The sequence below is a fragment of the Geospiza fortis genome, unplaced genomic scaffold, assembly GCF_000277835.1.
Source record: "Geospiza fortis unplaced genomic scaffold, GeoFor_1.0 scaffold405, whole genome shotgun sequence".
Lineage (NCBI taxonomy): Eukaryota > Metazoa > Chordata > Aves > Passeriformes > Thraupidae > Geospiza > Geospiza fortis.
Genome location: NW_005054415.1, coordinates 541,291 through 563,133, shown reverse-complemented (window position 1 = coordinate 563,133; position 21,843 = coordinate 541,291). Strand labels below are relative to the sequence as shown.

At 43.2% G+C, this 21,843-nt stretch overlaps 1 protein-coding gene across 3 annotated transcripts in view; it reads left to right on the top strand.

Moving 5' to 3' along the window:
• Positions 1–21,843, top strand: part of ZNF423 (zinc finger protein 423) — a 184,721-nt gene that overhangs the window by 148,355 nt on the left and 14,523 nt on the right. For all 3 annotated transcript variants that reach the window (XM_005426440.3, XM_031061466.1, XM_031061467.1), the window contains 2 exons: positions 13,046–13,177; positions 14,772–14,887. In XM_005426440.3, coding sequence (XP_005426497.1) covers positions 13,046–13,177; positions 14,772–14,887 — 248 coding nt within the window. The remainder of the gene's footprint in view (positions 1–13,045; positions 13,178–14,771; positions 14,888–21,843) is intronic.

The window sequence follows — 21,843 nt, the reverse complement described above, 5'->3', positions numbered from 1 at the left end:
GGCCTGGCTGTGTTTATTCACTTCAGCATCTTAATGCAATTACAAAGATGTTGTGTGTCCAGCCAGCTTGGTCCATGGCAGCGTTTGGTTCATCTTTAAGAGGTGGTGAAGATGTGTTTGATGCCTGTGCATGAAGCAACAGGGCCATCTAGAACAAAAGCCTGTGTTACAATTACTTTGTAAAGTCATTCTGCATTTGTGTGTCTACTAGAAGCACTTATGCTTGAATGCAGTGTTTGATTTTTTTTCAGCTACTCTAAATAGATCATCATTAGAGACCACAATAAAATGTTTGTGTAATGCTTAACTGTACATTAAGTAAAATCCTGCATTAGAATATCCCTGTATAATTTCTATTGGGTAAATAAGAGCATAAAGACAAGTATCCCCACAATTCTCATTACCACATTCAGCACTTAGTTACATTAGAAAAATGAGGCATTGTTCTGCCAACTTTTGTTTCCCTCCATTTGTGCTACTTACCACTTATGAATCCAGCAGGCCGACCCATGCAGCAATTATTTCTGAAATCCAGCTATCATGGCACTCGTGGGTACCCCGGCACAGCTACTGCCAGGGCTCCATGGCTAGCACTGGGCTCCTGTGCTTGTGTCTAGAGCATTATTGGCCTGAGCTGGTGTATAACTAATGGCATTTGGAAGGTGTAGGTGTTATGTTGTCTGCTGAAGCATGATTTGTATTGCATTAAAGCATCCTGGTGGTTTTAAACAGGCTAAAGGGGATTTTCAGCTCTGGTCAATTACTGGGCTGCTGTACCAATGGTGTGCGGGGTATTTGGGTGCTCACAGGAGCCTGTGTTGTACTGACACCTTGCCCAGGCCTCTGCAGACCAGCTGAAGCAGTTATGTGTTTGTTTGGGACCGTTGCAGGTTTCTGAGTATATTACAAAGTTTCTTTCTGTACTCTTTTGCTCGACTGTCCTGTGCTTTGCTGCAGGAGGTGTGTAAGGTGAGCATATCTTCTCCTCTTCCTCCTGAGACTGAGCACTTGGACTGCACCTTCAGTGCTGTGTAAATTGGCAGAGCTGGACGTGCTCCCTTCCCCACCCTCCAGGCAGCAGGAGAGCAGGGGGCAAGGCCAGCCACTGCTGTTCAACTCCAGACCACGGCATCTGCTTTACACAGGGGATGGGGGCAGGAACCAAGGTTCAAAGCTGCCTCTGCTTGTATGGAGAAATCAATATTTAGCCATAAAACCAGGAGAGGCATGTTTGGGAATCACAGCCTGAGCGAAAGGGTTCCAGTATTGTCATAGAAGATAAAACAAGAGGAAAACATTTTGAATTTACTCTTTGTGTATTGAGGCCTTTTATTATTCATCAGTAAGTAAATATAAGCTAAGGGAGTGATTTGTTTCTAACAAGCTTATAAAATACTAGAGTCATTTGTGAGTTTATTGGAGTGCTGATTATAAACATTCCCTCATGCACACTCCTTTGTGTCAAATTAACATTCAAAATACAAATATTGTATCTTTGAATATTTTTGTAATCTCTGCCCAAGTATTTGAAATCTTCGATGAGAGACGATTGATGTTGTTACGTGAAAAGTAGCCGAATGCTCTGTCACAGTTTTGGACATATTTTTCATTTCTTTGGCATTTGCTTTGCTCATGCTGTTTCTTTGAATTGCCTGCTTCATGCTCTAGAATTTGGATTTTGATACAATGCATAATTGATGCTCATCTAGCTGCAGAGATTCAACTGTTGTGCGTGCCACGCTGTCTGCACGCCTCTTCCTGGGGTGTGCCCCACAACCTGCCAGGGCCAGTGCCTGGGGGAAGAGTGGCCAGTCACACTGGCTGGTGGCCTTGGCACTGCTCCCTGTAGCTGCTGGGGCAGTTCAGGCACATGGGTGGCACCAGGCCATCCCAGGTCTCCCAGAACACTCCCTTGAGGAGCCAGACTTTTCTGATGACACCTCAGGACTGATTTTGGACTTCCTCTTGTGCAGCAATGCACTTTCTGTTGGCAACCATAAGGAAGAAAAATGTAAAGAGTAGGCATCATCTACTACTCATCATACTCATCTATGGGATGAGTAGTAGATGCTTTAGACCATTCCTCTGTAGGTAGTTTTCCAAAAGGATAGGCCGTGTGGGGAAGGCATCCCAAGGCCTTTTCAGGTGCTGCTGGCTTTAGGACACAGATCTTGGCAGCCCTTCTTGCCTCTATGGCTACAGCCCTGCCACTTCACCCCCTCAACACAGCAGGTGTATTTGTAGTTCAGTGGGACAGACCTTTTATTTTACAATTTTGTTTTCCCCCATTCCCACTAAAACATTCCCCGTGTTATCGGTACCCAAACTCTTTGCTTTTCCTATCAGCATGTACCTTGTTTTTATTAAGCAGAGGAAAATCCTGCAAGGGTGGGTCTTAGGCTAACATTATTATAGTGGCTGCCATTTAAAAAGTCAATTTTTGCCTACAGGCAAAGTATTGTTATCAGAGTTCATACCTATTTTGCATATATACAATTGTATCTTCCCTACCTCTCTGGGGTGATAGGAGCAAATGCCGACTTCTTAATGCCGATTGTTGAATCTGAGGTTAAAATAAGAACTCACAAAATAAAAAAGAGAACAAAATGGTGGGTAGCAGGTCTCTGACATAGATAAATCTTTCTGGTTGAAGCAGGAACTCCATGATGGCTTGATTAAGAATCTTATTTTGTTTGAGGGCCCAGCTGAAAAGCAGCTTGATCTTTCCTCTCATTTTTCATTCCTTCGTCATAAGTTTTTCAGGGCTGTGGAATGTGGTTCTTCTCATGTGGACTTATTAGGTGGACACCCCTAAGTCTCTTTCAAGTTCAATGATTGCACATCAGGCCTTTCTCTGCAGCAATCTGGAAACGCCTTTGGATCTTTCCAAGTCATCCCAGCCACCTCTGCACGGCTCCCGTCCATACTATGCACACCCTGAAAGCAGCGTCCCGCTGGGAACATCTTGGTGCTTCGTTTTGGGCAGAGGCCTGGGGCTCTGCATTTTTATTTTATTTTATTTTATTTTATTTTATTTTATTTTATTTTACTTTTAAATGTAACTTCTGAGAATGAGAGGAGTTGCAGAGAGCCCAGGAAAACTTACAATGCCAAGAGCATGAGATCTAGGTGAGTTTTAGCAAAAATAGCTCTGTAGGACTCCTGCTGTTAATAAGCCATCAGAGCCTCCTGAATGTCCTTGTGTTTTGATACCTTGTGTTTTTGTGGCATGCTCACATTTTCAGGTGGCTGCTTCAGGACCACTGTAGGATTGGCTCTTCCAGATCCCTTTATTTAACCAAAAATACAGATTTTCCATATCTTTTACACTGTGTTTTCTGTCACAGACCACATATGTTCTCCAGAGTATGTCTAGAGTGTGTGTTTGCACATGGCTTTCCTCAATGGATTAAAAAGCTAATGACATATAAAATGAAGAAAATGTGTTTCTAAAAAATAATTAAAACAAGCTGGCCATGTTGTGCACTGACCAACAGCCATATATGCCTGACCAAGCTACTTACATAGTAAAATAGAAAGGAATTTGCTTACAAAGGCAGAAACCAAAGTCCGCTGAGTTTAGCATCCCAGAATAAAGTTCTGCCCATGTTTCCCTGCCACTGGTGCCCCTCCCAGCTCTGCAGGATGTGTGTGCTAGCCTTGAGCTCTCCTTCTGTGTGGAGCTCAGGGCAACTGCTTCAGTGCTGCCTGTCCAGCTCCAGATCATACCTGAAGTGTGCAAGGTGGCTGGCACATGTGCAGCATAAAGAACATGTGTAAAGGTGGTATGAGGTTGATATTAGGTTTTATGCATTGTAATCCATGTTTGTATGTTATATGAGCACTACTCAGAGTCACTTTACAGTCTGTGTTATGCAAAGCCCTTGCTCAGCTGTGAGATCTCTTCCAGAAAGTCACTGGGTGGCAGTTTTTCTTCTTATTCAAGATGAAGCTGGCCAGAGGGTTTGATTTCCACCTGGACTGTGGAGTGTGAATCAAGCAAATTGCACCAACATCAATGGGAGATGCTCTGTACATTTACTTGTGCATAATCCCAGATCACAAGAATATATGTCTCCACAATGCAGAGATGCTTAAGCTATTTTCTTGTTTTCATGCAGATTCTTCTTTTTGACTGTGATAAGGAATATCATGTGTTACTGCACCCTAGGATTCCTGATTTAAAATATGTCCCATAGGGGAGGTTCATTCTTTTGGACATACTTGCACTTAATGAGCTTTGAGGGACATTCATGCCATGTAAAATCAGTTACCTGTCTTAGCCAGCTAGACCTTATTTAGTCACCCTTGGTTCTCTGTGTTTGCAGTGGCATCTCATTTTGCCATCCCCAGTAACTGGTTTGTGTCCCTGAGCTCCTGGGGAGAAGGAGTGAAGGAGGCACCTTGGTAGGTGTGGGAGACAGGAGCCTCTCTGGGGCTGGGCTGTGACATGAGTTCAACCCTCAGATGAGCAAGTAAGCTCTGGTGCAGTTGTGCTGAGTGCTCATGTCAAGAGAGCTGGGTAGCCATCATTTTTATTTTCCAAGAAAAAGCTGAGAGGTGTTTCTGGGTTTTTTGATTGTCTGTCGGTATTTCAAAGAAATTTGGTCTTTACGTTGATGACAATGCCTTAAGAGATTGCTTTTTAACCAGAGACTTTTCCCTAGGAATACTGTTTCTTAATAAGAAAACAAAATTAATACATATTTAAAAGGAATGCATTTATTTGAGTAAGTGGTGCAAATTGCCCCAGCATTATGGGAGTGCAGCATTTGTTCAGTCTCTGAGTGTTAGGTGAGGTGCCACAAAAATAATGCTCATGGCTGGTTTTCAATTGCATTTTTAACTCTGTGCCCACTGCAGCATTTCCCAGATATCTATACTAATGTAATCTTTAATTAGACCATAGCTGATACTGCTGTAAAGTTTACATTGCTGGATACATACTTCCATGTTTATGCAGAATTTGCAATATCAGAATAAGGCCCCTTATGCCAATTCACCTGAACTCACTGAAGAGGCATTGCACCAATGCAGGGATAATAGAATATTTCTTTGCTGATGGAAATAAAAGTCTACCCTCCCACTGAAAAAAAAAAAAATTAAAAATTGACATTTATTATGTTTTGATGCCTGAAAGAACCTTCAGTGTTTTTCAGTTAAATTGTACATTTAGGTGGGAATTTTTTAGGAGTTTTGTTTCTATTTCTTCTTTTACCGGTTTTTCTGCTTCCCTGATGCCATCATGGGAACTGTTTATGCTTTCTCTTACTGTATGCATTGCTGAGTGTAGCTGACAACAACTGGCTTGTAGCCTGTCATGTTAATTATATACTATTAGAGAGCACTAATCTGATGATTATTTACACGATAGATTTAAAGTCTATCATGTCAATGTGTGTGTGGGAAATGGCAATGTGAAGATCAGTGATACACATCAGTGGGAGTTGGTGTTTTAACAAACACTGTGTGCTGTCCCAGGTGTGCTGGGCTAGCTCAGGGGGCTGCTCACCCTGCCCTGCACCCCAGCTCAGGAGGCTGCTCACCCTGCCCTGCACCCCCAGCTCAGGAAACTCTGAGCACTCAGAAATGCAAAATGCACCCAGGAACAAGGCAAATGCCTTTTGAGCAGTAGTTGTGGGATGCAGCTGCTCCCCTGCACCCAGCCAGGGGAGGGGTGGCTGTGCCTTTGGCACCTCGTGGCTGGCAGGTCCTGGAGCTCTGGTGGCCTCTGTGTGACCACGGTCACTGCACGCTGGCACTGCAGGAGGCACGGTGGGATGTGGTGGGGAGGGGGCACCTCACACCTCTGGGGGCCTGCTGCTGAGGCTGGGGAGTGTGCCAGGCCTGTAAAAAGAGTAAAAAAGGCTTTACACCTATTTAAAGCAGGTTTAAAGCTTTGCATGTTTTTAAAGCATCGGCATATTCCAGTGGGATGTTTAATAAGAGTATAATGATGTTTTAATTTTAATTTTTAATTTCACAAGAAGAATAGATGCCAAGTAGATGCTAGTTATTGCTGTTTGTCTGTACTGAGCTGTTCTATGTGATATTGTCAATAGCATGAGAGGATGAATGTGTTCCTGCTGTGCAGCAGTACAGGGAGCTGCTCCCAGGGAGCAGAGCAGGAGCAATAAGGTGTATTTAGTTTTCAGCAGTACAATGGCATGAGGGAGGATAGTGCAGGGAATGGGCTATGTGGCCATGGATTCAGGGCTATGTTACTTCAGCTTCCTCAGGTATTGACATTAAACTTGAAATAACACAACTGTGAGTATTTCAAAACATTGAAATACATGACTTGAGTTGAATTGTGTGGGAGTTAGGTGTTCTTACTAAACTCTAGTTATTCTTAGAGGTTCTTTAGTCTGGATAAAGCTAGTTCTGTGTGTGGTTGTATGGACTTGCACACTCAAAGAGAGCATGTGGGTTTTTTTCCTGTATGGGTTTTACATTTCCATCTTTCCATGGAAGCCAGTGGAGTTATTCCTTAATCAATTATTGTGAAGGAGCAGTCAGACCTATCAGGCTTCAGTCCACAAAAAGTTTTAATATAGGCTATTAAAAAAAGGCATCTTCAGAGAAAGGCTGATAAAGTGTGAAGTTATTGTGCTGAAGTATTGTGTGCACTTCTATAAATTATGTTTATGCAGTTTCCCAGATTAATATCTAAATCTAAAATAAAGCTTTGCAGGCAGGCCCCTCTGGGGCTCTGCAGACAGAGATAGATGATGCACAACTCCATGAACTCCTTTGAACTTTCAGATTTTATTTTTCTTGTAAACTGAAAATTAAGTTGATGAAGCTGGGCCTGGCAGCCCCATCCCATGAGTGTGAGGGTCAGCCTTCCCCTGAGGAGCAGTGGGAGCACACAGCCTGCAGCCAGGAGCATGGCAGGGGCTCTGGAGCAGCACAGGAACTCGCAGTCAGGAGGAAACTCCCTTCAATCTCATCCCCGTCCCTCTGGGACCATGCTTCTTTTTGATGGTCATTTTAATATTGCAGTGTACTGACATATATTGGAGGCAGCGAACTTGCAAGCTACCCTATAAATAATTTGGCATCTAATTCTGCATATTTTGAGCTCGAGGCCCCCTAAGATGATGAAAGAGTTTAAAGCCCGTTGTGTGGTTAGGCTAATTTAGCATGGAAAGGAATACCTTTTTGAGCCTGAAGAAGTACATCACAAGTAACCCTGGAGTTTGTTACCAGGAATCCATAGGAACTTCCTCTAGCACCTTCAAGTCCTGTGGCTTCTGTCCCCTAATATAGTCCCTAATTTCCTGAATCTCATTTCCCCAGAGAGTCTCCCTACCCGAAGAAGAGCAATTGCCCTTTGTGCTAATAAACCCTTGTCTGGGCTGCCCATCGTTTGGAAAACTATGATAAACAGACCTGATTTTAATGACTCTTATCCATAGGCAAATATAAGGAAAACCAACAAAATTACATACGAATGCATGTTGGGAACTCTGTATTTTTGCTGGTATTCCTTATATAGTTTCTAGAAAAATCCAAGCCCCCATGTTATCATTTTTCATTAAAGTGATGTTTCTAACCACAGTGGACAGCTCTCATATCCCTTGAAAACTTATAATAGTAAAATTGTCATAAGGATGAAGCAGAAATGCAAGATTTTATTAAACAATCTTCAGCTCATAAAAGACATCAGTGTTGTGCCATTCTAGATCATATAAATATATTTCAAAGCAGAATCATATTTCAGCAGAGAGATAAAGCACAAAAGAATATGATTAGTGGATACCAACATAAAATATTAAACCATCCAAGAAGGGGTGTAGGTGTATGTTTATCCACACAGGCAAGTTGGGGGCTGAGAGCAAGGCAAGATTTTGGCAATATATCAATGGAGTCATGAGCAGAGATATCCATGGCATTGTGTGTGTGTGTTGTGCAGTGGCAGGGGGGTTTGGCATGGTTTCTCACAGCACAGAGCCGGGTGTTTCCACAGAGCCACTGAAACCGCTGAGGGAACATGATGGGTGTCGTTAGTCTGGCAGAGTCATCAAAGGGAGATACGAGCTCTACCTGGATAAATAAATAAGTATAAATAGTTTTCTTTCTGATATGTGACCAGATTATTTTCCAGTTGATTTCCAGCCAAGGTCCCAAGGGGGCCACAGATCAAAAAAAGATAAGGGTCAGTTACAAGGTTGAGCTCATTCGCTGTTGCCATAGTAACTGACCTCCAGCATCCCTGGGAGGACGGCACCCAGCTCCCCAGGTGACATTTCTGTTGCCACGCCATCAATCCGCTGCCTTTCCCCGCCCAGGCTGCCTTGGCCGTGCTGCAGAGCACCCAGAGCTGCTCGCAGTGCCGGGCAGAACGTGGGCTCTCCTTGGCCCCGTGCTGCCCCAGCAAGGGAGCGTGGGCTCTCCTTGGCCCCGTGCTGCCCCAGCAAGGGAGCGCAGGCTCTCCTTGGCCCCATGCTGCCCCCGGCAAGGGAAGGGCCCAGCCGCATCCCCCAGGAGCAATTACACAAATGCAATGGAGCAGTGTGGCCCAAATGGTTTGTGTAGCAGGTTATGGGATTTAGGCAGCAACGGTGAGAAGGAAGTGTTGATTGTACAGCAGACATCGACTTTGTCCAATGTGACCATCTGCAAATTTGCCATCCCCTAGCAGCAGTTGCAGCGTGTCCTCAAACCTTGGTTTTCCTTCCATCCTTGGATTGTTTTTAATGAAAACCAGTGGTGGAGTGGTGCAAAGCAGATGAGGGATTAAAGTGGTTCTCTACAGGCTTTGTGTTTAAGGGGGGTGTCCATCACTGCTACCCTACCCTGGTTCCAGCCCCTTGCTCCTTCACAGCCACATGGAAAAAATTGCTGGGGAAGCTCCTTTTCTTACATTATAAATTTTTCCCTTTGATTGCTTATTTACTGGGAAATGAATTGCATAAACAGAATAGTTCCATTCAGTTTTCATTTTATTTCCCTGTGTTCATTCCAATTTCTATTTATTTCTACCATAATTAGAGCACACGGCCCATTTAATTCTACCAGATTTATGATCTAATGGACAGAAGAAGGTTCTCTGTGAATACAGTATATTAATGCTTTGTTACACTGAATCACAGTATTTCAAAGTTCATTAAAAGCACGGTTTACTCATGGATGTGAACATCTGAGTACAGGGAAGAAATTCCTTTTTATTGGCTTAATTTGCTGCAGTAGAGTAGAAATATACTGGTCTGGAAAGCTATAGTGTGGGATGTACATGTTGTTGTCAGCAAGGAGCATCAGATTATTTTACATGATCTCTCAAATTAGGACTATTGCGGTTATTCTATAGGAGAAAATTTTTGCTTTATTAAATCGAGTAGAAGAGAGAAGTTTTAACTAAAGACAATGCCATTTTGATTTTTGGTGTTCAAATCTTCTACTTAATGTTGGTATAACGTGTCAGTACACGACAGTGTTAACATGTACTTTCACATTGCCATTAATATAGTTATAATTAGAAATGCAGCTGATACAGTAAATGGGTTTAATACAGCATTATTAATTATACTGCATCCTCGCCAGGAGGCTGCTGGTGTCGGTTCTCTTAGAGGCTTAGAGACTCATTGTAATACGTATTAAATGCACATTGCTGCAGCAGAAATAGCTTTATGGAGAAGCATATTCCCACTCTAAAGTGGGCAGGATGGCAGTGTAAGTGCTGCAAAACACCCTATCAACATATTTAAAACTATCCTGCAAAGGCACCCGGCCTTGGGAACAATGAGTGACGTGCTCTGCCGCCGTGGTTCAGCTGGGTCTGGCAGCCCACTAATCCTCACTAACAGGCAGTAAATTATGTACCTCCAAATTTATACAAACGCCTGCCTTTGACATCAGCGGGCACCACCCAGGTTTCACCTTCAGGATTCAGATAATCAGCTCTCATTCCTACTGGCTTCCCTCAAGACCAGTATGGAAATAAGTATGTGTCTGCCAGGGATCAAATGCTTTTGGAGACAAAAGTAGGTACTGAAAACATTACAGGATACTATCATCTCCCCATGATACTTTTACACAAAGCGCTCTGTTCCTCTTTTGGCCTGACATAGTTTCAGCCTGACAGAATCCAGCAGGCCTGCTTGTTTTAAACAAGAGCACATCCTATTATTTTTTTGAGAAATGAAGTGTAAAATTAATGCTTATTATTTTGAGCTCAAGAAAAAAGGCAAGAAACCCAAGATTCTTGTTTGCTGTGCATTGCTTGTTTAGTCCTGTAATCATCTGATCCCTCCACAGATACGCTTATGAAGAAATGGGAGAAGATCTGGCATAACAAACTGTAAAAATCTGCATTTTATTTTACAAATGAGAGGGGCTGCATAATTCACTTGAGTTATGTAGGTCTCTCATAGATGCTTGTCATGCTAGAACAAAAAAGGCGAATAAGAATGAGGGAAATGATGATATGTTTGCTGTTGCCCAGCACCACACATTTGACTGTCACACCACATTGTCAAAAAGCCTCCTTGCATGTACCTAGATGATCTTATATAATTCAAGGAAGTTATTCTCCAAAGGTGACTGAGTATCCCTATACATGTGCTGTGTTTCTGTGTAAAATAATATGCTGTAAAATGCCATAGAGGAGAGAGTGATTATAGCAGCAATTCTATCTATATCTTTGGGCATTTTCATATTTTGAATACACATGCATGAAAAGAGAAACGTTTGTCATGCTAACCATGGTACTTTTTCCCTCTTTTTTTCTTTCTGGATGGTTTTATAGACACAAGAAATACATAATGGACTCCTGTGGGAGTGGAATAAAAACCCCCACCGGTGAGGAGAAGGCCTTATAATTCAGAAGTGGATTTGCAAATCAAAAGGTCTTGCCTCGAGTGGGATAAATTTCCAGATCTGCAGGAACCCATTATGTTTTATTATTTTTCATTCTAGTTTTAGTTTGTTTGTTATGGGTTTAACTATTTAAAATACTGCAGGGATCAGCGAAGAAAATACACAATCTCTGTTACCTAATTAAACATACCAAGCTTGTAAGAATATTCTTTAACTGAAATGCTGAGCATTGTTTGTTTTTCTTTTCTTTTTTTTTTCAGTTTTACTCAAATTATAGATATTTAGGCTGGAAAAGGAGCAGCAGTCTAGTCATCAGTATGTGTCTATCTGTATTTATGAACACATGTGCTCACACAGGACCATAGGCTGTACATGAATCACTGTTTTCCAAACACCCAGTATGTAGAGGGTAGAAAATTAATGTCAAACATGATTTCTCTGATTTATTCGTAGAAGGCATTTGTTCCATTCCCCCCAGTTCCTGCTTTGTCCTCTGCGGGTTTATTGCAGCATTTGGTTGCTGTACACAGCGGTGTGGCTGGGCATGCTCAGCATGAGGCTCATGTCCCTTCCCATCTCTTCTCCCCTCTGGAGCAGGTTGCTAAATTCACACAAAGCCAGAACTTTTCAGGCAAGGGTCTGATGGGAGAATCCAGCCTTAGGCCAAGTGAGGGGAGAGGGCCTGGTTTGGAAATGTACACCCTGGAGAGGGCAACGTGCCCGCCCATGGAGGCTGCGCGAGCGGAGCATTGCAAACCTCGGCTCGTCCTAGAAACATCCCAGTCCCTGCTTGTGGCTCCCAAGGGAATCCATAGAGCTGTTGCCACGGAGCTACCAGCCCTTTCATCTTTCTGTTCCTGGCTTGTTCCTTTTCTCTTTTTATCTCCTTCCCAACCCACCTGTTTACTTGTCCCCACGCTGCCTCCCCATACCCCAGCACCTCTGGTACAGCACTCACTGTGGGCACCCACTGCCACACGGGTCCCACAGGCAGCACAGGCAGCTCCCACTGTCCGAGCCTCGTACAGGGGCCTTGGGATCCTGATAGTACCAAAGGCTTCATAGCAAGCAATACTTCCCTTCTCTTTAGCCCCTTTAAAGATAGAAAAAGCTAATTTGAAGCAACTGTAAGTAAAGACCGTGCTCGTGAGGGCTCACGTTATTCATAAGAGCCAAATGTATTTGGCAAGGATTAGTTAATGGGGTAATGTAGTAATTTCTTAGCAATCTTGGAACTAAAAATTAATAATCATTGATATTTGAGGATGTAAAAATAAAGATGAGTGTAGAACAAAAGAAAGAATTTATTTTGTTTTTAAAATGTGTTTCCATGAGAAGTTCACGTGCTGCCACAGTGAAGGAAAGACACATTTTCAGGGAGTTATTTGCAGAAACCAGGCACAGTATTAAAACTTTTTTGGTAGTTTCTGATTTTTATAAACCATTTGCTATGTTTTCTAAAATTCTGCAAATCCCTCCCTCCCTTCAAGAAAACCAAATCATTGTTTAGTTTTATGTGTGAAAATTGCTTTAATATGACTTCAGTATCTCTAAAAAAAAGCTCAAATACACTCAGAACCACAAACTTCAGTAAATAGAGAAGTATATCATCTTGCAAAAGTGGTAGGCTTGGGTAATAATTATTGCTATTTCACTGAGATCAGTTAGAATACAGACACATCCAAAATGAGCCCTGTTTATTCAATACTTAAGATATATGACAAGGAAATTCCGCTGTCAAATTACATTTAAATACCTTCAGTGGTTTCTCTACACCTTGTAAAATGCCAAGATATACAAAAAAAATTACACTGACACTCTGCTCTCGGCTCCTGCAATTCTCCAACAGTTTTTTCCTCTCCTGTATGTTTGCAGTGTACTCTGAGGTGAAGACATCACTTCAGCCCTCTGTCAGCGCTGAATTCACACTATTAAAGTACTTTTAAATGCTGTTTGACTCTTTAATCCCCTGCACCCAGGGCAGGGCTGCTGTCCCTTTGTGGCAGGGCTGTTGGGAGCCCTGGGTTGGATGGAGCTCCCAGCACAGCTGGGGTGTGGGGGCTGCAGCCCTGAGCTCCAGCAGCCCCTCCTGCTCTGGGGCTGGGGGTCCTGGGGCTCCTGGGGCTCCTGTGTGCCCAGCACAGGCCTTCCCTGCCGGCTGCTGCTGCCTCCCCGACGCTAATCTGCTGTGTCACTAACAAGTTGTATCATTTGAACCTTGCAGAGGAAGGCATCAATCATGAGTGCAAGCTGTGTAACCAGATGTTTGACTCTCCGGCAAAGCTCCTGTGTCACCTGATTGAGCACAGCTTTGAGGGGATGGGAGGCACATTCAAATGCCCTGTTTGTTTCACAGGTAAGACAGGGAGGCCAAGACAAGCCTCAGCGTGCATGGCTAGATCCAGAAATGACACTCGGGGGATTTGTAAAATACTGTATTCCTTTCCCTGGGAAAAAGAAATACTGTGCTTGGAAATGTTCAAATATCCTCTGTCTGGAGCTGGCGCTCGCTCTGCCGAGCAGCTCTGTGGCGTCTGACAGCGAGCAGCACTGCCACATGCAGCGGGCTCTGCATGGCCCCCACGCCTCCAAACATTTCCATTTCGCCTGGTGGCTCACAGGTGCTGTGTGTTTGCAAGGGCAGGACTTGCAAAGGATGGACCTGCTCTTGCAAGCCCTAATTCACCTGAGCAAGGACTCCTTAAAGGCCAGGTGGTTCATGGTCTGCTTACAGTGCTGAGTGAAGGGGAGTAAAGGTTTGATAAGACCAAATTGTACAACTCTATGATTCTGCCAGCTGCTCTCTCAGAGTTTTTTTTTTAAATCCAGTTTTCTTACAGTGGTACATTTCTCAATTCTGTCTGAGAGCCTGCTAGGTATTCCTTCTCTGTAGATCATTTAAGCTGTTTTATCAGTGCAAATGATCATGGGCGAGTCTTGCTTTTCCAGGATCGGCAGGGTGCATGCTAAAGGCTGCCTTTTATACTCTCTTCAACACAGTAGTTAACATCTGCATTTCCAATCTGTTTGAGAGATAAGGATGGTATAGGTGTCACTGTGGGCCTGTTGTCAGTTAAGGGGCATGGCAGCACCTGCTATTCCTTTGACTTTGGTGGGAATAAGGTGAACCTACATTGTTTAGGGTTTGACCCACCATTTGAGAAAATGGTTTCTGTGTGAGCTTGGAGTTTATATATCCTTTCTGAAATGTGCTGTTAAAATTTTGGATGCATTTGTTAAATTCTGCTGAAGAAGCCATTTTTACATACAGATGACCATTCATGTAAAGTGACACAAAAATTAAATCAAATATAGATATATTTTTTAATCAGCTAAAGCTGTGGTTCAATATATTTCACTATTCAAAATTTCCCTCAGTAAAATCAGAATAATTGTCAATCCAGAATCATAATGCAGATGCTGTGATATTTGTGATGTTAAACAATATTTTTCTTTTATACTGAATGGACAACCTATTTAAAAGATCTAAAAATTGTGGCAAGCCTCCCCTTTCAGATTCATATTTCTGCCAGAAATGCTGTTCTGGGCCACGTGTCTTCCAGACCAGCCATCAAGGCTTCTCCTGGCCCAGTTGTCCTGCATTAAAAATGCATCTGATGCACCTGCCATGGGCCCAGGGCTCCCCATGGGAGCAGTGACGTCCTCTCTTTGGTCTGAAGGCTGAGTTCTTCCAGTTACCTGGACAGTGTTAGCTTTATGTGAAATATCAAAAATCCATACAGGATGTAAAGTCTGTTAGAAGTAAGCTGACTGTCAGCCTGGAGACTCTAAATTGACTACTTGTAAGGAAATTCTGCTGAACCAAGTGTCTCAGTGCTTCTCTGGCAGATATCCTTGGACCTTTTACAGTTGCAGAGACTCTGAAGTGCAGTTTGAGACGAGGTGCCTTATATGAAACAATCTCAACTAACTGTACTGTGTTGTTTCAGTTTTTGTACAGGCAAACAAACTGCAGCAGCACATCTTTGCAGTGCACGGGCAGGAAGACAAAATTTATGACTGTTCCCAGTGCCCACAGAAGTTCTTCTTTCAAACAGAGCTTCAGGTATGTTTACAACAGGAGTAAAAACAAAGCTAAAGCTGTTGATTTCTCTGTGCAACTGTCACCCTTGTGCAGCATTTAGAAAAGGTGCCTAACCTTGGTGTGGTCTATTCTGCCCTTAAACAGTCTCTCAATCTCCCCCTGCCTCCTTGGGTGCCTGGAGGAGAAAAAGGTCTCTGAGCATGGTTGGAATAAATAAATAAATAAGACAAGACAGATATCATGATTTATGAGTATTTCTCTTGACAGTAGTGTTGCTACATCCTTACATGTCTACGTCAAACACCTTGTAAATAATTTCTTTTTCTCCATTAATAATTTAGGGACTGATTAACATACAAAGACTAAGCAAATGGTAGCTGCCCCATCCCCTTCCCTGCTGCTAAATCATAAGTAAAGGAATTTTCCCTGCTGAGTATGAGACAGCGTGGGTGCAGCTCAACATGATGCTCAGGCAGAGGCTCCTCCCAGGCAGCAGCACATTGCCGGGCTGAGCTCTGCACCCCAGGCCTCCCACACCACTGTCCCTGGCAGCACTGGGGCTGCAGCCACAGCAGCTGTAGCCTCCACAGAGCCAGTGCTTGGCTCACACCCATTCCCAGGGGCACAAATCCTTCTGCAGGGGCTGGGCCCTGACCTGGGCACGCTGCTGCAGCCACGCTTGGAGCCCTGGCCCCAGAGGCCTCCTTGGAGCTGGGAGGCTGGGGGTTAAACCCCACCAACAGCCTTGGTGCTGAACCCACAGAGACACTGAAGCTCCTCCATGTGTGTGTGCAGGGTTCCTCTTGGGCAGTGGAGCCCAGAGCCTGCCCTGGCACAGAGCTCGTGGGGAGGTGCCCACCCTGGCTGCTCCTCACACCCATCTCACCTGTGCAGCATGGCCACCAAAACCACCCCTCCATCCCCTGGGAAAGGCAGTCTTTTTATAGAATGGTACCATATGCCTCATTCAAATGTATTAGCTTTATAAACCACGATTTACTTAAACTTTGGAGGGTTTTTATTTATCTTGCTGAATTCCCAAGCTGCTGCCTCTTGTGTTGTGCTGTCATGCTGTGGAAGGATGGCTGATCTTTTCACTTTGTTGATTTTATATTTTTTTTCTCCCAGGGGATCCCGCCTTTCCCTTGTTCTAGCGACCTGATTTGCATAAGTGTACAAAAGTTTTAACTATACCTTGTTAATATTTTAATAAAGTCAGCAGATTTTGGGTTTGTGTGTTCTCACTATGAACGTTTTATGAAGGCAGCAGTGGCTTGCAAAGACAGCTTTGATTTTTCCTCCCATATCTCCCTAAAAGTGGTGTTTGGTCAAAATGCCAGCACAATTAAAATGGGAACACTGGCTTCCTAGGCCACTGCATTAACCTTTAGAATCAGATGATCAAATAAAGAGAACCTGTTTAAATTATAGTCTAAGCGGCCTATTTTTTGCAATTACAGATTTTAATTACATAGTGTTTCAATTCTGAAGTTTTGTGCATTGCACAATTGCTGCAAATGTCAGCTCTAATCATATAAATTAGGATTGTAATTTTTCAGTTTTTATGCAGGATTTTTCTGCACTCAAAATTTTTCTGCTTATAATAATTCATAATAATTTCATGAGTAGTTTTGAATGATGTTGGCTGAATGAAAGTGCAATACTTAGCTGCACAGTTTTAGTCTTTTATTTCAGTAGTGACTCAGAAATGTGTGTTTACTTTATGCCAGAGAATTTACTAATGCAAATATTGGAGCCAAGGAGGACACAAAATGTGTGTATAAATCAGTTAGAAATGTGTAAGACTTTTGAACCAATTTGCCTTGGCATGATTATCTCATTAGTTTCTGGTGTGTAAGCTGCCTGCTCTAAATTCCTCAACTGTTGGTTATATTTTTGTTGAGTAATGAAGATTTAGTATTATTTTAGTGAACCAGTTGTTCAGCTGCTACTTGGGGTTAAATCTGCATAAACCTTTCTGTGTCTTTAAGTGTGCAATTATCTTATGTGGGCAAATCAGCCTCCATCAAGGGGTTCTGCTTGATGGATTTGACTGTTCAGTTCTGAACTTGCTTTCCTACTGGCATGAAATAACTGGTATCAAAACCTGAACCTACGCACTGTTTTCCTTCTTTGTATTTTCAAGTGAAACCACTGAAAATATGTTTTAAAAGATTGAGCATTCAACTATTTCAAGAAGAAATTCAGAGTGAGGTGCTTGTAGAAAAGCAGGAAAAGCAAGGAAGGTGGGGAAAATGACAGGCAGCAAAGGGAAAAGGTAACTTTTAGAGATGTCACAGAATGGCACGAACTAGCCCTGCTGATTTTTGAACGTTTCTTTTAAACAATGTGTGTGCCATGTGACAAAAAACTGTAAATGCTGCTGTAAATATACCTCTAGTGGCTGGTGCAAATACTGCTTTGGTAGCTTCATGCTCTGGAAGTGATCAAACCCTCTTTGTGCTGCTGAATTAGTAGTTGTATTTTAATATAGGTTTTTGCTTTGAAGTTTCCACTATCTGATGGAGCTGTAAAACCAGGCTTAGGAATGCTCCGAGGAACTGAACTTGCTTTATAAACGGTGGGAATTTTGGTGAGAATCTGGAGCAATGAGTCAGTAATGTTACTTTGATGATATTGCCACAAGAAAAGAAAACAGAATGCTACTTAACTGCTTACATTATCTCACTGGAAATAAGGAAGGAAAACATGGGAAGGTTAAGCATAAAACACAGAGCAAAGAGTATGTGTGATAACCCCACACACCCTTAGGGCAGAAGAGGAAAGGCTGGCAGCTCTGTCTTTTTCACATCCTCATTTTGTACAATTGACAGCTATGAATATAATGAAATTCTCCTGGAAAAAGGGTGAATTTATAGCTCATATATAAAACACCAAGGCTATGGCATTTCATTCCCTGCACTGAAACAAGTGTAGAGGTGGAGGGTTGGGGTTTCCTCACATGTAGGGCAGAAGGAACCCTTTCAGACAGATCCCCATCTCCAGGACCTGTGCTGGGAGCTGCTGGTCCAGCTCCTCAGAGGCAGCTAGAGCCATGGGCACTTGGACATGGCAGATGGGCTTGCTTTTTGACAAGTGAAATTTTGATCTTTGCTATTTAAAGTGTAGCAGGGAACCGTGCCAGCCCCAAAGATGGGTCGGAAATGATGACACACAATGGGTGCTGAGAGTTACATTTGTGGTGTGATTCACAGCAAGGAGAGGTCCCTCCTCAGGTGTTTGCATCGAGACTTGTACTAAGCAAATTGTGACTGAGCAGTGGTTTTCAGAGAAAACTTGAGAAGGATTTTTGTGTGTACTCTTTTGCCACGCTGCTTTTCCAAGGAGCCATCACATAACCGGTGAAGTATTTGTATTTAAAGGATTAATTCCTGCTGTTTGCTTGTGTACTGTTAATCATACTGTTTCCTCCTAAATGATTACAATTGATGAAAACTAAGGCAAGGGATGTAATAAACAATGCGCAAATAATCCAGGTACCAAGGGAGCAGGGTACCTGCCAGGTCTTTCCTAGCACAGGTGTTCAGGTGTTTTATTGCCTGATACAGATAAAGGGCTTTCTTTTCTGCTCAGATTTGGAGATATGTCAAACCACTAAATTAAGAGAGCTTCACTGGAGGAATGTGCTGTCATTTGAAATGCCCAGTTTTTTAAATGTACACATATCAAAAGGAGCTACTATGGCTCATTGGCTAGCACTGTGGTCTGTCTCCCCTCTCGTTTTATTTCATGTGAAAAGCTAGCAATTTTCATATATCCATAAACAGGAATGAGCTGCTGCACAGAAATTGCACTCATTATATTAATAATGATTTACCATGAATGTCCTCCAGGGGCTTGATTTGGTCCACATCAAAGTCCTTGGGATTCTTTCTGCTGATTACAGCAGATCAAGCCCTAAGCAGGTTTTCTCTTTTTAAGTCTGCTTTTAATATCAGCTTGATGTTAGATGTGCCACATCAGACCATAGGGCTGTGAGGACATAGAGGGCTGTGACCTGCACAGGTGAGGGGACACCACAGCGATCTGCCCTATGATCTGATGTGACCCAGTGGGGGACACACAGGAGCTGCTCTGTGCCTGTGCTGGTCCCTGGGAGGGGGCAGTGGGGAGCCACATCTCCAGCTGCTCGTGCCAGTGGTCCTTGGGGCCATCTGGGTGCAGCAGTGTCCCCTGAAGCACAGAGGAGAACCAGAGCCCCTTGGCTTGGCTGGGAGCCCCCCCCCCGCAGGCGAGTCTGCAGGGCTCTGTCCAAGGGCTCCCTTCACCACCACTGGAGCACTGAAGAAAGACTTCAGCAATTTTGAGTCTGTACCCAGCCATATCTCCAGCTCCTATTTGAAAAATGGACTTTACTTACTTTCTGGGGGTATAAAAAAGCTTACTTAAGTAGAAGTAAAATTTTTCTTCCAACCAGTCCTGTGTGCTTGCAGCAGTGCAGAATCTCAGTGTTTCTGTGCCCCAGTGTCCATTCAGGCAGTGAGAGAAAGGCGATTCCATGGTATCTTGAGGAAGTTGCAGAAAATGTTTCTCCTTGAGAGTGTGTGGATGGCAGGACAAATGGGACCTGAAATGTGGCTCTGTCTCAAGGCAGTGCTATCACTTGATGTAACTTTTGCTGTATTTCAGGACTTAGTGTGGCTTAGATAGCAAACACCAAGAGCTTCTTACTGAAAACATACCACAAGCTCTTTCTAAATTTCACGCAAAGCACACAAAAAATCACGTGTAGAATTAATTTTCTGCAAGCAGCATCCTTTTTTTCTTTTAAAACAGATTTTTTATCTTTGCATTTTGTGTTTTGATAGGCTTTAATAAACCTGTTAGCTATTTTTCCTTCTTTTGTACTTTTATTTTTTAATTTTTAAATTTTAAATGTAATTCCTTCTTTAAAATTGTGAAAATGACTAGTCAGTTATCCTAGCAGATTTGGCTAGCGTTTCTTAAAAAAATGTTGCTGTGGTGCTTGGAGTATTGTTAAATTTTAATTATTAGTAGTTACAAAGCTAATAAATTACAAGACTACCAAAATCTATTCCAGCCATATTGCTGGGTTTCATTCAGACGCAGTCAGATAATTATAACTAACAATAATTAAAAATTAAAAGTGCTGTAGGCACATACCCATCATGTTGAGTCTGCCTGCCTGAACATTCTTTATGGACTGCAAAACCACAAGTTTTATCTGTGATCTGTTTTCACAGTAGGGAAGAGCTTTTACCTATAAGGTCTCTGGTTTTCAATGTGTGTGTTTAAATTCAGAGGAGGAGGAGGAGGAGGAGGAATATATGAGTGTTTGAAACTTTAGGGTTAGGAACAGGCTCTGGTAAGGACCAAAGCTAAGAGACTCCATTGCAGACAATGTGGGGCTGGTGCTGGCTCTGCAGCAGCTGCAAGTGGGGTTCTGTGCAGAGAATGCCAGAGGTTTCCTGGGCCTGACATCCACAGAGGTTAATGTAAGAGCAAGGGCTGCTCATGCTCACCCCTGTGTGGCTTGTCAGGCAGCACCTTCTTCCCCTCACTCTGGCAGGGGGTGTTTGCTGTGGTGCTAGAACAGTAATGGAATCCAGGCCACGTGGCCTCTTTGTGCGGCCACCTCTGCCGCAACAAAGGAGGGCGCAGAAATCTTGAATTGCCCTGTGTGTGGTGTAGTGCCAGGGTGTAACATTTTCATTTGGAAAGATGGTTCTGATCAATATATTGCTGCATCTTTATCCTGTCTGAGGTCTCTTCAGTGAGAGGCACGAAGATCTCTCACCTGAGATAAAGATATGTCTGGCACTGGAGCAGCAGGGCCCGTAACAAAAACCCCTCCTTCACTTCTTAAACATTAGGGCCATTCTGTGGCTGGCCCTGGCTAACAAAGTGCACACAACTTCATATTAACATGTGCAGAAAACCCAGCAGCCGCACAGAGTGGAGGAAAAAAGCAGGGAGCCAGGTGAAAGGCATCGTTTTAGCCATTAATGCACTTAAGCGCACCCAAGTGTCAACATGTGTGATCAAGTGTAAGGAGGCATGTCGCTGCAATGTGGCAGGGCTGGCACACACACGGGGCTTCCTCCAGCAGAGATGGCACTTGGATCTGCTGCTCAGGCTGCCCAGCTAAACCCGTCGTTGCCTGTCATCTATGCCCTAGGGCAAGGGTCCAACCAACTTTTGCGCAGGCACCATGCCATCCCAACAGATGGGCAGGAGTGTAAGCCGCCAAGAGACAATGTATATGCATCAATTGTGTTTATTGAAAGCACAATTCCTGGCTGGAAATGTTCAAATGTCTATTTATTTTAAGATAAGATGCCTTTAGTTAATGGGTAGGGAAATGCAGCTCAGCTTTGAATTAATTCCTTTATATACCTTACAAAATATAATGCAGACGTGGAAGTGCAAGATGTGCTATTATGGGGAGATCTGCTAAAGGTCTGTCGTGACACAGAGTCCTCCCTGAAACTGACCCAATGTGCCAAGGTGCTACTTGCCCCTAAATACCAGAGACCAAATTTTGTAGGTGCTGCACATAACTGTACACATCTCTGGCTCAATACACAGTGATATGCAACGAGCCAGCCTTTTACACTGGCAGGTTTTCCTTTGCACACAGGTGTACAAGCTCACCTCCCCTCTTAGTGGTGGAAAACACTTTTACTTTTTGGGGCAATGAGGGTGATACATTTATCCAGACCAAAGCTGGACTAGTTTACACATCTCACAAGAGAAATCTGTTTTCCCTGTGATTAAAAGAGAGGAAAATCATATAATATGCTTTTATATTTGACAGCGTTGCTGCCCACCAGCAAGGATAGATTATGGAAGCATCCAGAGAGGAGTCCGTATGCACACATTAAAGGGTGTTCCCTTTGCCTACTTGTTAGCTTTATTCAATTAAGACTTGTTAGTGTTTGTGAAAGATGTGCTTTGAAGACCCTTCTGAATATACAATTTGGTATTCATAAGGA